This window comes from Brachionichthys hirsutus, chromosome 19 (assembly GCF_040956055.1).
Source record: "Brachionichthys hirsutus isolate HB-005 chromosome 19, CSIRO-AGI_Bhir_v1, whole genome shotgun sequence".
Lineage (NCBI taxonomy): Eukaryota > Metazoa > Chordata > Actinopteri > Lophiiformes > Brachionichthyidae > Brachionichthys > Brachionichthys hirsutus.
The window spans coordinates 2,356,022-2,370,229 of NC_090915.1; the positions used below are offsets into that span (position 1 = coordinate 2,356,022).

At 50.2% G+C, this 14,208-nt stretch overlaps 1 protein-coding gene across 1 annotated transcript in view; it reads right to left on the bottom strand.

The window, feature by feature from the left end:
* Window positions 1-7,350: 7,350 nt before the first annotated feature.
* Window positions 7,351-14,208, bottom strand: part of ap3b1a (adaptor related protein complex 3 subunit beta 1a) — a 29,225-nt gene continuing 22,367 nt past the window's right edge. Inside the window, exons 24-27 of the mRNA XM_068752552.1 lie at window positions 13,604-13,688; window positions 12,952-13,049; window positions 12,170-12,308; window positions 7,351-7,947 (exon numbers count right to left, since the gene is read on the bottom strand). Of these exons, the coding sequence (XP_068608653.1) occupies window positions 7,794-7,947; window positions 12,170-12,308; window positions 12,952-13,049; window positions 13,604-13,688 (476 nt within the window). The 3' untranslated portion in view covers window positions 7,351-7,793. The remainder of the gene's footprint in view (window positions 7,948-12,169; window positions 12,309-12,951; window positions 13,050-13,603; window positions 13,689-14,208) is intronic.

Genomic DNA, 14,208 nt, shown 5'->3' on the forward strand with positions numbered 1-14,208 from the left:
CAAATTGAGCATTAATTTTGTTGGGCGGGAACCAAATACGGAACTGAGTTGGCGTGAACGTACTCGGAGGCGACGCCCTGCTGTCGTTTCCTCAGACAAACCCAAACACGGGCCTTTTTAAACTTATACAAACCTAAATTGCCTAAATTAACACAATCCATCACTCCAGACCTTTTTAATTCACGCTTTTCTGGATGCGTCATCAATTTATTTGTTGTTGCTGATTCGCCTCCTGCGATCATGTACACGAGTTCATTTCTGTTTTTTTATGGCCTCCTCCTTAAAATCCATCATGCCGTCATCACCGTTACCGTCTTCTCGGCCAGCGGCGGCTCTGCCTTCCTCGGTATTCGATGAGAGGGGGGGGGGGGGGGGGGCGGCGTTTAGAAGAGCAAACATTTTCAAGGTCACCCAGCGAACTGGAACCGGCGAGGGGAGATGCATGGAGGAAATAGTGTGCTTTGACACCAGAGCACCGTTTGATTAAAAGGCAAAGTAATGGGTTTAAACACACGCAACCGAGAATGCCGCCAGACTCTGTTGCCCCCCCCCCCTGCAAATTACTTAACGGCACAGTGATGGAAATAAGGTTGTAATGTTTGCTGATGGAAAATAAAGCCTGTGTTCTATTTTTCTGCTCTTCTTGTTTTCTGAAGCACACAAAAATAAATTGCTGCAGCTAATAACCGCGCCACAGGAGGCTTTAGCTAGCAGGCTGGGAATCGGAGTTTCTCCATGTTTCTCTTTTTGCCTTTAATTTTCCGTTACTTGGAACAATAACGGTCGGAGTGATGAGACTCGTAATGCAGCATTAACGGTTGAGACAAATGGAAGAAGAGGAGAAGCTAACGGTTCGGCGTCGGAGCCTGGCGGCAACGAGAAGCAAAGGACCCCCCCCCCAGGGCAGAACAAGAGCGCTGCAGAACACGGCGGATGATGATTTAACGCAGGCCGTGTGGGGAGAACATCCTCGGGCACATTAGCTTAGAGAAAAGTGTTAATCACGCCCGTTAGCCGGAGGGAATGCCGCCAACAAATCTAAGCGGCGCGGCTTCCTAAAAATAGACTCGATTGAATGTTGGAAAGTCAATAACATTAAAAAACAAAGCAGAATTCTGCAGAGGGCCTCTGGGGGGGGGGGGGGGGGGGCTTCGCTGGGGGTTTCTGCACACTGTCTGATTGCTTCCGTTTATCCTGGAACCACCTCTTCAACGGGTCTCTTAATTCCTCTCTAATTCCACGTGTCAGGGCCCGGTGGCCCCCGCCGTCCCGCCCGGTGGCCCCCGCCGTCCCACCCGGTGGCCCCCGCCGTCCCGCCCAGTGGCCCTCCGTCGCCCCGTTTTCAACTCTCCCAGCATCACTCAGCTCAATGACACACGGCAAATTGCATTTAATAAATTAGCCTAATGGATTCGACGATCGGTTAGCGGGCACAGTGTTTCCTCTGGTTAAGCAAAACATTTATATCCCCCCCCCCCCACCCCCCCACCCTTTCTGTGCAGGAATATGAAGGCGTGAGCGAAGCGCCTCCAGCCAATACAAAGCTGCACAGGACCGTCTCTGTGCATAAAGGTGATCCCAAAAACATTCCGGCCAATAAATCACCATCATCATCATCACCATCTTCCTCTCTTATGTGACGCCATGCTTGCTGCACGCGGTTAAATGTCAACTCCCCCCCCCCCTCCCTCTCTGCCACAGCGATCCTTTATGGCCTCTGCATGTTTGGTTGCGCAAAACAATCTCATCGGACGTTATTGATGTTACAGATGTTATAGTAATCAAATTATCGGCGTGTGAAGGGCCCCTCTGTCAACGCGCCGCGTGATGAATTATAGTAAAGGTCGCAGCCCGCCGCTGCTCGGCGGCGGCGTCGCAGTAACACTCAGGTGAGCGGCTTCAGGGCCGGCCGGCCGACGCCTCCCACACTTTATTCATTCAAGTTAAGAGGTTCCTCTGGGGGGGAACCTCTTAATTTACCGGTAACGGGAGATTAACTTCCCATGAGCCTTTGGTACCAAAAGTAAACTACTACAGTCCAAAATATTTCCCTTAATTAATGTGCATGTTTTTAACCTGATTTAAAGATTGGTTTAAGCTCCTAATTAAGGGATCAGTTAAGGGATCAGTTAGCACGACGCTCGTCACCATCTACTTAAATATGAGCTCGCTTTGCTAATTAGTGCTAATGTTAAGATGGCTAAACTCATTAAACCCGTTGGTCGACACTGGTTTTGTCTATTTGAACGATGTTAGCGATGCTAGTTCATGTTTGTTGTAGCATTTAAAACATTACGACTGTAGCATTAACAGTGTTTATGGCTAACTAGCTTGTAGCATCTAGCGCCCGCACTTCACGTCAGTAAAGATGCTCTATAATTATTCGCCGTTAATATTCAACCCTGCTGGAGTGGACGTGATTTAAAAGACGTAATCTTTGCTTTCAGGGGTTTATCCCGGCTTACTTTTCTGTCACATTAATCCAGACTCAATTATGTGTCAGAAGCTGCTGTTCTCAGTTTGATGATAGCCTGGGGCTGAGCGCCCTAATCAGGAGAGTAAACTCTGCTATATTTCAATTTGGGAGGGCGCTCTTCCGCTCCGGGGGACTGAGGCACCGGTGATAAATAAAAGGCCCATTTACTCTCCGTTCGCCAACCACAGACATCCAAACTGCACTCGCCACCGGGCCCGTAATCATAGCCCGCATTTGGACGGTGAACATAAATCACGCAATTGGAAACGCCATGATTAGAGATGCCAAACTCAAAACAAATGCAGCGTGTAACCTTGTCAGGCAGGCGGGCTGATACGAAATCATCTTCAATGAGGAATGAAACTAAATGGAACCATCGACACTCATCCAGACATTCAATCCTCCGGGAACTCCACACAACCACGCCAGGATCACGGCTGTAATCCAATGAGATTACAGCCTCCTCGGTGTAATCCCTCCGTATTATGACACATCTGTTATTAACCGGGGCCACAAAGGTGGCCGGACACGAGAGCCGGGCTTTAGGATCCTTTCAAATGTAAAACCAGCATGTTCCCAAATCCAGTTAAAGTGTTAATAGGCTGATTTAGTCCATTTATCTAATCCCTTGGTTTCACCACTGCCCTCAGACCCTCCAAACCGCCGGTGGATTTGGGTGCCGGACGACATCTCTATTCAAAGATCTCCAAATGACAACTGCTCCAATTAAAGGCCCGTCGCTTTGTGTTTAAGGCGCCTCAGGAGAGGCACGCCGTGTGCGTGGCGCCAACAAAAGGATCTTTCCAAAGCATTCAACTCCCCAAAAGTGGCCGACCCAGACCCCCCCCCCCCCCCCCCCACCTCCGATGCCATCTCAAGAGGATTACATGCTGGATTTGGGAGCGGCAACACCGCCTTCCTCCCTCGGCCTCGCCGCTAAAGGGGCGTGGAAATGAGATGCACACTTAAATCTGAGAGCAGGATCTGCCTCATGTGGCCGTGGCCCCCACCAGGAAACGGGCCCACCCGACCGACCTGCCCAGGGGTTAATGAAGCAGCCTTCAGACGCGAGGCCAGGTTTGATACTCTCTACATCTGTGGCTCCTAGCAAATACGTCCAGTTCAGCCCCCAAAACGTGCACAGGGGAGGATTTTTAAATACCCAATTAGCATTCAGATGAGAAGGCAGCACGGCGTTAAAGACAGCAATGTCATGTCAGGAGAGGTTTCTGACGGCTAACGCAATCCGCCCTTTCTAAGACGAGCTCTGAACTAAAAAAAAAAAAAAAAGGTCAAATCTGCACAAACATTACAATTATGTGGAACAATAAAAATTCGTTCATTTTGATCCTCTTCCATAGAAAAATAGACACGTTATCTCTCGTCGTTAGCACGGTGGCCGGGAGGCGCGGCCCACATTTGTAAAAATCTTTGAAACAAATTTACAATCTACAGCGTTCGTTAAAAAAAAATTGTAATGTACATGCGGTTTGCATGTCCCGGCCAGCGTATTTCAGCGTTTGCACCGATGCAACCGCAGGGGGCAGTGAGGAGTCAAACATTTCCATATATGGTGATAGTAGGAGGAGCTTGTGATACATTTGTGATTTACCAGAGGAGAAAAGGAAAAACCGAAAGCTCCTGAAAATATTCACCTGCAGCTCAAAGACACAAAAACAGGCGCAGGTCGAGACGAGAGAAAATGTATCTGCTTAGAGAAAATATTTTTGCTTTACTACGTATTTAAATCGGCACAAAGCCTCACCAACCAAAGAACAACTCAGAGGACGCGGGATGACGCGCCATGCAGGCACAGGTCTTCATTAGGCGCATCTAGAGACTCGGCGCGCTGCTTTTGTGTGCGTCAATCATGTCAAGCGGCGTGTGTTTTAGTGCAAGGCTTTATGGGGGGGGGCAAACAGCAAAGCGGAGCACTTTAACAGCACTCACCTTCTCCTCACCCCTTTTAACTCATTAAACTTATATTAACTCATTCTAACCCGTCACTGATAAATCACAACAGCGGGGTGGAGAGTGGGTGCAAAACGTGTTTACCTCCGTGCCTTTTAGTCGCCATTAATGAAGCCATTCTGGCGGCGCGATCACGTTTTCAATGCACTCGAGTGTTGTTGATGTTTTTTAAAGTGCAATCAAATGCTAATTAAAGGCTGGTGAGAGGTTCGACCATAAATGCTCTTTATGCTCGATCCTTTCACTCTGGGAGGAACAGAAGCAAGAGGCAATTGTTAAATGCACCTGCAACACGGCCCTCGGTGAACTGGAAGGGGGGGAAAAAATAATACAGGAAGGCAAACTCGATAAAAGCGCAACAGCAACGTTTCTTTGTGTGGAATTCGATGTTAAAATGAAGTCTGACGTTAGAAGAATCACAGGAATCATTTATTCTTACACGACAGAGGAACTCCAGTGACCTCAGCCCCCCCCCCCCCTGCCAGGACTGTAGATTGATAAATGTGGGGACAGCAAAAAAGAAAAGTTGAAAACTCAAATCATCACGTCTGTCCCTGTAATGAGCCGCTGATTGAACCTATCAGTGGGGAAACACGTCGTCATTAGTCTCCACGCTTCAAAGAAGCATTTCAAAGAAACTTCAGTTGAAGAGAGGAAGAAAAAAACAAAACAATTACAATACAGGAGACACAGAAATAGCCGCGAAGCATCTATTTAAGCATAATCACAATTACTGTCCCCAGGGGTCTGCTGGAGCGTCACTGGAGTAACACTCCACACCAGCAGGTGGCGCTACAACGCATCCAGCATTTACAATGGGATGAAGAATATAATCAGAGCTGCGTTTTCCTACCGCCATCACACCTCTCTCACGACTGATGGATGTAGGATCTTTCCGCGTTGCCATGGTAACCACTCTTCCTCTCCACTCCTCGATGCCATTTCTTCTTCCTGTGCAGGGATTCGCTTTTTAGCCGAACGACCAATCGGAGCGATTTCTGCCATCGATGAGCCACGCCACCGATTCGATATGCTCGATCGGCTAAACGAAGACATTGGCCGAAAAATGTCAATAGTGCCGACGCAGACACACACACACACACACACACACACACACACACACACGCGCACACACACACACACCTGGTAAATAATCTTACGTTTATAAAACAAACAAAAAATGCAGTGAATGAGATCAAATTTGCACAACACAAACTCCTCTCAATTGAAGGTTATCATCTATAATTAGACATATTCCGATGTATTGATTGTAGTTTCATTGATTCTGACTGTTTATTCGTCACCCTCTGCTGCTCATCGTAAACAGATCCGATTGGGTTGATTTGCGTTTCTTGGTCCTGCAGTCGCCGACGACGTCCGTATTTTTAAATCAAACCGTCAATATAAACAGAAAGGAAAGGAGCCGACCCGTTAAACGAGTGAAGCTAATCTAATCCCGCCGTTTTGACAGAAGCTAAAACAAACCAACGAAGGAGGCGACCCAGTAATTAGACAGTTCCACTGATATTGCTGTTTTCCATTCGGTTGCATGTCAGACGAACGAGGAGCTGATCGGAGACACGCCGTCGACTGAGAAGCTGCTCTGAGGTGAGGCCAGACAGGCGTCTCCTCGGCCCCCCCCCCCCCCCCCCCACCGGAACAGCCCGTCATGTCTCTGTGCTGCAGCCCAGAGAGAAAGAAATCAAGCTGTCACTGCAGAAACGTCCAGGTGAGGATGGAGGCGGCCCCCTCCCTCCAGAAAGAACCAACACGGATGGATTCCTCTCATCTATTGAAACACACGACTCACAGGTAAACCCAACGCCATGTTGACACCGTAACGTTCCGTAGAACCGGGTTCCCATTCGTTCCAGAGCGACGTGTAAGAAAGACCCTTTGATCTAAAGGAAGGGACGTTTGAAGCCTTCTTTGGAAAACATTTATGATTTTATCAGGCAAAGCGGCCGAGCAACAATTAGAGCTCACGTTTCACACCGACCGGCGGAGTAACACTTTGAAGTGTGCATCTCGTAACTTGTCAGCCGTTAGCTTTCCTTCAGTGAAAAACTTCCACGGATCTGTGCGATGTGCTCGGTGCGTTTGTATCTGGCAGGCCTCACACAGCTGGTGTGTGTGTGTGTGTGTGTGTGTGTGATGGGAACAGCTGGCTGAGGGAATGAGTACAGAGGGAGCGGTGATGGATGCGAGGGGAGCTCCTGTGACAGATGAGCTAACAGGTGTTCACCACGGCCCTCAGAGAGACGCTATTTATGAGCCGGAAAAGACAGCCAGACACAAAGCGCACGCCGCCGCCGCCGCCGCCGCCCTGCTCGCCGCTCGCACGGCCTCACGTGCCTCTGCACGACTTCAGCCAGCGAGGTCGAGCTGCCTTCAGGTCGCCACGGGAAGCGTTAACAAACGTCGTCTAACGCTCTTTCATCGTTTCATTCATCTGAGATCTATACATTTACAGCATATTTTTTTACTAAGGGGGGGGGGGGGGGGGGCAGATCTGGACCTCTTGCCTTCCAAGCATTTGTCCTCTTTAGTTGATTTATTAGGCACGATGTTTATTTCCTGATAAATCAGTAGAGCCAGTCACGGCGACAGCGCTAACCACGACGCCACCGGTTCAATGGAATCGACCCGAAAGTGCCGGTTGACAGGATACAACAGTCAGAGGGCGGGAAACGTGTGTGTGAGCAGGTGGAGCGACAGATTCATCACGATGATGATGTCATCAGCACGCGGTGCGAGCCCCAGCCCGCTAATTAGTAGCGCTCATCAGCGTTTGAGCCACGTTCAACCAAGTGACCACAAATTACACGGACGCGGGAGGAGGAGCAGCCAAATTATTCCAAGACAAAAGAACAAAAATTAGTTTTTATTTTAAATAAATCCATTTTTTATTGTCCAAAAAAAACTAACTCAGACAGAAACCGTTGATTGGAGTTTAACACACACGCTTTTGGCTTTCCAGTAATATACGTTCACACTGAAGGCACTTAAAAAAATTCCATTGGGGGGGGCGTGACTCGGAGGACGAGGCTCGCTTGGCGTTTCTTCCAGATCCTTCCAGTCCCGTTCTGATGAAGCGCCAACAGCCGTCACGGCGCGTTCAGCTCGGAACTGAATCCCCATTTCTACAAGGCCTCGTTTGATTTTTATCGGACAGAAACACTCGATTTGAGACTTTCACGAAGCCACGGCAGAGATTCAGGACAAACCTTCACGGGCGTCTTCATCTTTTAAACTTCTTTCTTTAGTTCGTCTTAAACCAGGAATAAAACATTGTTCCCCTTTACCTGGACTAGAGGAGGTGGTGTGGGGGGGTGGGAGGAGGAGTCTACACCTGAGCGAGGGCTTGCTTGAGGTCTCGGAGCAACATGGACGCCATGACGCTCTTCTCTGTGTTGATGGTCAGCAGGGCGGCGGCGGCTTCCTTCAGCTCCAGCGACACCAGAACCAGAGCGCCGCTGCTGACCGTCCGTCCGGCGAACCTGCAGGCGAGCCAGAGGACGGGCGTCAGCCTCACCTGAGAGGGACGGAGCGGCGTTCGACAAAACGTTCTAAAAGAAACCCGCCGCCGGGATGAAATAAATGACGACCGTTAAAGAATATTTGCTGCGTCACGACCGATTATTACGTATCGATACCCCGGGTCTAGAACTGATCGATAAAATAAAGCTACATTCTTCGTTATGAATATTAAAGATCAAACAGCTGGACGTGAAGCTGTGAAACAAAGATGAACGGATTTTTCCTGTAAATTCGTCTCACATCTCGTAAACACTCTGAATTAGGGAGCGAGACAAAGCAGGAAAACGACGCGACAGGAAACACCGAGCGCAGATCAACGGACAGTCTATTATCCGGGCGACTGAAGCGCCGTTAGCGCCGAGACACGCCCCCCGAGCCAGTCAAACAGAACGCAGCCTGTTTTTATGGACTCTGGGTGTCCTCTGGACCGTCCCACCCGCTCCCTCCGGGCCACGGAGAGAATTCTCAGTCCACCGTCTCCCTGGAAACCGTCCCTGCAGACTGGGGGCCGAACCTGGGCACACATGGTCCCCATTCAGGGCGCTAACAAGAGGCAGACAGGGGCTGTGACCCGGCGTGACCCTCTTTGAGGGGGCGACGGGGCCGAGCCGAGGCCCGGCTCCTGCTCCGGTCCTCTGAGCCTCACGCGGCTAACTCCCAGCCATCTGCCTCCATTTAGCGCTACATCCCGGCAACAAAGACCCCCCCGTGGCAGCCCGCTTAGCCCCGACAAAGAGCCCCACTTAGGCCCGACTAAAGCCTGTGAAGAGCCCCCCGCAGGACGGCCTCTAGTCAAGCACCATCACACAGAGCCCCCCCCCGCGACACAGGGCCGACTAGCACGTCCACCAATTAGCACGCACATGCTAAAGATGGACATGGGAGGGGGGCACAGGGGGGATCTGCACACACAATGGAACGGCACCGGCTCTCAAACCCGGTGTCTCTGGGGAGCCGCTAAATTACCATCAACAGAGGAGAGGGAGTTTATCAGGGGGCTCTCGGGGAGGAGCCGGAGCCCTCCCCAGGCTTAATTAAAATATTAGCCACTTCAGCAGGAAGCTGAAGACGGGATTCATTCCTCCCCCAAGCAGCCGCCTCTTTGCTGCGTCTCTCAGTAAACCACACGATGAGAATCCACCGAGCTGAGGCTCCAAAATGTAAAAGAAAAGAAAATCAAGTTTAGAAAATTCATAATTTCCTCCATTTTCCTTCAAATGAGTTATAAAAACATGGAAGCCGTTTGTCATTCCCTTGCCCCCCCCCCATGCCCCCGCTAGCTTAAGGTGTCTGTGTGGTCCCTGTGGCTTTGCTAATGGATTTGGGATATAAATCTATCATTTACTCAGCCAGTTAACACCGGCCCGAGGCTGCTTTCATCCCGTCTCAGGAGACGCCGCCGCCGCTGCCCTTTGTTGTTTTATTGTGCTTGAAGTGCGCTCGCGTTCAGCTGCATCTACGCCACGTTTAGATTTGAAACAACGCCAGAGGGGAAAGATTAAAGCAAGGCGGGCCCTAAACGGGACATCGGTATTCTCGTGCACTCGTCACACGCACCGGATTAATTGCAGCGCATGGAAAGAAAAGCAAAGCAGAAGCGCTGGACTTAGAGCAGGCGGATTGGCATCGATCGGGAGGGCTGCGGCGAAGCATCGCTCTCCAATCATCTGTGATTCTCCTCAGTGCAGAGCGCCGGCGTGCCATCTGCCCCCCCCCCCCCCCACTGCAGAAACACCAAGTGGGCTTCACCTTAATGTTCTGCACCACGCCGAGCAGACGGGCTCGACCTGATGGAGGCGTGGACGGAGACGCCCCAGGTACGCAAAGCGGCTTCAATGCTCGACTTCCGCCGAGTCTCAGAGAAGCCGCCGCCGCCGCCACAGCTCTTCCTCACTCTGCCCCGGCTCCCGGGCCAAGTGGAGGAGAGGAGCAGCATCCTTCAGATGAGGGGGGGGGGGGGGGCAGTGACATGAGACCAGACTCAGAGCGATTAGCCCCAATTACAAACAGGAACATCCACACGGACCCATCTGCCAGGCAGAGGCCAAGGAAGAGGAAGAGGAGGAGGAGGCCCGATGAAGACGAATACGGCCCGGGTCAAACACCGCGCCATGGCGGCTAAAGCAATCGACAATGGAGACACCAAATGTGTAATGAGACGGGTTGAAGAATTCAACTTCATCAAAGAAAGGAAAATGCGCGTTTAGAGAAAGGTAATTTAATTATATCAATATGTAAACGTAGGAGCAGCTTATAAATCAGACTCGTTTCTCTTTAAATGAGGCTCCAACCAGAGGGATTCGCAATGCAGGCAAAAACTGGATCAAATTTGCTTTCAAACGGACTGAAAAATAGAGCACATTTATTCTATTCCGCCTGTTTAGACATAAACAAGAACAGCATTTTCTACATTTGCTTTCCTGCTTGATTTATTGCCATCCTCCTTTCCAGCAATCAATTTCTGTGTTTCAGCAGCTGCCCCCCCCCCCCCCCACCCCACCCAGTCTGGGCTCCGCTGGGCCCAGACTGCCTGTTCGGGAAAAAAGCAGTGCTGCACCCTGCTGTTGAAGAAACGAATTACCGGTACATGAGGAGGAGATCAGAGCATGAGGGGGGGGGGGGGGGTCTGCCTGGAGGTCACCTCACACGTCACATTTAATAGCAGGTGACCTCCACAATAATGTCTCAGTGGGCGTTTCCCATCAGATCGATCAATGCCCATCTCAGAGCGTGTTATTCAACGCATGCCGAGCGCGACTGAAATCACCTCCTGATTGGTGGAAATGTTACAGAATCTTTCTAAAATATATTAACTCTTTCTTCTATCTTCCCCAAACGGGAATATTTCAGCTCCTAGTATAAAAAAAATATATATATATACATATATATATATATTTTGGGCATCCGAGCGATTCTTTTTTTGCTCTGATGAACATTTTTCTTTCTGACAAGAAAAAACTAAATGGATCCATAAATTTAATTATTACACATTAGTCACGTAATGAAGGAAGAAGAATGAATGTTAAATTATCTTTAACTCAGCAAACAAACAAAAACTGGATGAATTAATGAATCAGCCGTAACCATGGCCACAAGCAACAATTATTTTAATTATTGACTGCTCTTCATAACAGAGAAATATTTCCATCCTGATATTCATTTCACTTTATGGCAATAAAAAATAAAAAAGCTCACAAACCAGAAAATACCGTCGTCGTCTTGAGAAGCTGAAACCTGCAACTCTTTTGGGCAGATTATAAATTAATCAATAAATTAATTAAGAGTTTCAAATCGAACCTGTGGGCTCAGATTCAAACGATAAATCAGCACAGATTCAGAGAAACCGGAATAAAAGGAAAGGCCGTCAAATGTTCCTGCTGATCATCAGGAAGACGCCAGCAGACAATATGGACAAGCATCTTCATCATTATGCACCCGCAGGGCAGAACGGGGAGACGGTCTTCCTCCTCAGCCGTCAGAGGCAGGACAGAGATTGATGGCGTCTTCTGAATGACGTATGGGCTTATTGGACGCAGAGCTAACATTGATTTCCACTCGCTCTCTCTGTGTCCTTGTCCCCTCTGTCTCACTACGACTTCCTCTTGGTCGCCCCGCCCCCTTCACGGCCTCCCCGCTTCCTTTCTTAAACGTACAAAGAAACGATCGGGACGCCGAAAGTCGTGGATGGACGTCCTCAGAGACGGGGGCCCGGCGGCGGACGGTGCACGGCGCAGCGGGATGGAATGAAAGACAAAGAGGAAGTGAAAGAGCGACGGCGGCGTGGAAGCGGAGACAAACAGGGGGGGGGGGGCAGAGATGAAGGGTGAGAGAGACAGAGCAGGAAACAGAGGGAGAGAGGGAGGTGTAATTATCTATCAGGTGTTCGGGTGTGCGTGACAGAGGAGGAAGCTCATTAGCACACTCTGTGTACACCAATTACACAGCCAGGCTTCTCAGGGCATTCCCCCGGCGCGCGCGCACGCACGTGTGTGTGTGTGTGTGTGTGTGTGTGAGATACACACTATGATACACACAGTCCCTCCCTCACAGACACACTCCAGACAGGAAGTTCTGTGTCCTCCTGCCGGTTTCAGTGGTTTGGATTTTGTCCACAGGATTTAAAAGAAATACAAGTAAAATATATCCCACAATGCACCTGTGCGTCACGCCCGACAAACTCACCTGTGGGAGTTGTTCTGGTTGGATGAAACCACGCCCACGTTGGCGACCGACAGGACCTGCTTGCTGACCGTGTGGCTGGAGATGTTTGCTGTTGCCATGGCGATGGTTGCAGAGGTCTCATTCATGCCCAGGAGTTTACCTGAGGGGATGCGAAATAAAGCGTCACGCAGGGAAAAATGCACAGGTGTGACTTTAGACACATTCAAGCTCGCTTTAAACGATGTTTTCTGGAGCCGCTTCATGGGCACCTACTTCAGGAACGAGCAAGGACTTGAGATAAACACGCAGTTAGCGTGAAATAAAAGAGGCGGGTCACCTGGTGGGTATGAAGCAATAGAAAGGTTCTGTGCGGCTCTGGGCTCATTCAGAACAGACTAATTAATGCCGAAGCAGCATTTAGCAGGCACTTAAGAGCCCGCGCTCGGCTCTCAACGGCCTCTGCAGGTGTGTGTGTGTTTTCTCTGTTTACGTAGGAAACAACTAACGAAGCTTTCGTCAAGTGCTTCATCCGAGGGAGGCGCCGCGCCTCGGCGACAAAGGAGGAAATGTTTATTTCAGCCGGGCTGCTTGCGTTTTATTTGTCTACACATCGTTTATGAATGCAGAGTCACTCGGAGCAACAATGAGACTCTGGTCTGCAAAATGCATCTTAGCTCCAGTGTTCGGAAGCTCTTAGAACTTAAGGCCCACTTAAAGTAAAGAAACATAAAAAAGGATAAATAAACCGGGCAGCCGGGACAAATGCCGCTTCCACTTCACTGGCTGTGAACGGCGTCGCTCACCTTGCTCCTTGCTGAAGTCCTGCTGCGTGACGCTGGCCGGCATCAGCAGCTCTCCGACCGCCGGCTGGATGGACACGGCGAACCGGTCCTCCTTCGTGCTGCGCAGGAAAACGGCACGAAAAGAGATGTTTTAGCGGAATAAAAGTTGAGTCAGAAGAATCAGATTAAAGCGATAATGATGTGTGTGTTCTGTGCACGTCTACTTTTGTGTATTAAACGCTTCTCTTCCGATTGGCCTTGCAAATCGCGCTCTGCGAACGGCATTTGGGGCCCAGATTGATTCCCTCCCATCCTGAACAGATTTTCTGATCAAGTTATCGATCGTGCCGAGCAGCGGCGCCGATGGCATTCGGCAGACTGATTCGGCCCGCCGCCGATTACTGGAGGAATAATTGTTATCCCTGTGAACCCGGATCAATCCCGGCTGATGTCTCACCTGGGAGTGCCGGCACAGAGCCGGGGGTAGGAAAAGGAGAATTAACAAAGAACAAACAGGAGAGGAAGAATGTGAAGAAGATCGAGGCAAGAGAGGAAGACGCTCGGGGGTGGATGCGATGAAGAACGTGGCGGACAGAGTGAGAGTACACCTGAAGGTCAGAGAGAGAGAGAGAAACAAGCCCGATAGATCCGAGCGGACGTCAGGTTGTCTCACCACAACTGGAAGTTGGCCGCTTGTGTCGAGTCGCTGAAGTCAATTCCCATGGAAACCGTCACCGAGGCCTCCGGCTCCAGCCGCTCTGAGAACGGGAGAGAGGGGAAGAGGAAAGGAAGAGTGAGTGACAAGGGCAGAGAGTGCAGCATGGGGAAGGATGGAACAAAGGAGGGGGGGGGGCAGCAGAGTGGAACAGACAGGCATCCACACCACTTGTGTTTTCTACTTCACAAAGCAAGGCCACCGTGTGTGAGAAATCTATCCTTCAATCTCATTCCCCACGTCGAGTCGGGTTTAAAAAAAAAAACACATGAAGGACTGGAAAATGTCCAAAACAAGATGCTTGTCAAAGAGCATCAGCGAGGGGGAGGCGGGGCGGGGGGGTAGGGGCAAACCCCGTCCTGCACAGAGAGTAAAGTAAGGCCTGAAGAGAGAATCTGGACAGCTGAATGGGAGGAAGAGGAGGAAGAGGTCGGGGCTGAAAAGGACGAGAAGATCCTCCGTGCCTCCCCGTGTTTCTCTCTCCATGGAGCAGGACCGAAGACACTCCAGAGGAAACTCTGAAAGCATCATGGGCCCACTCCTAATCCAACCCCCCCTCCTAA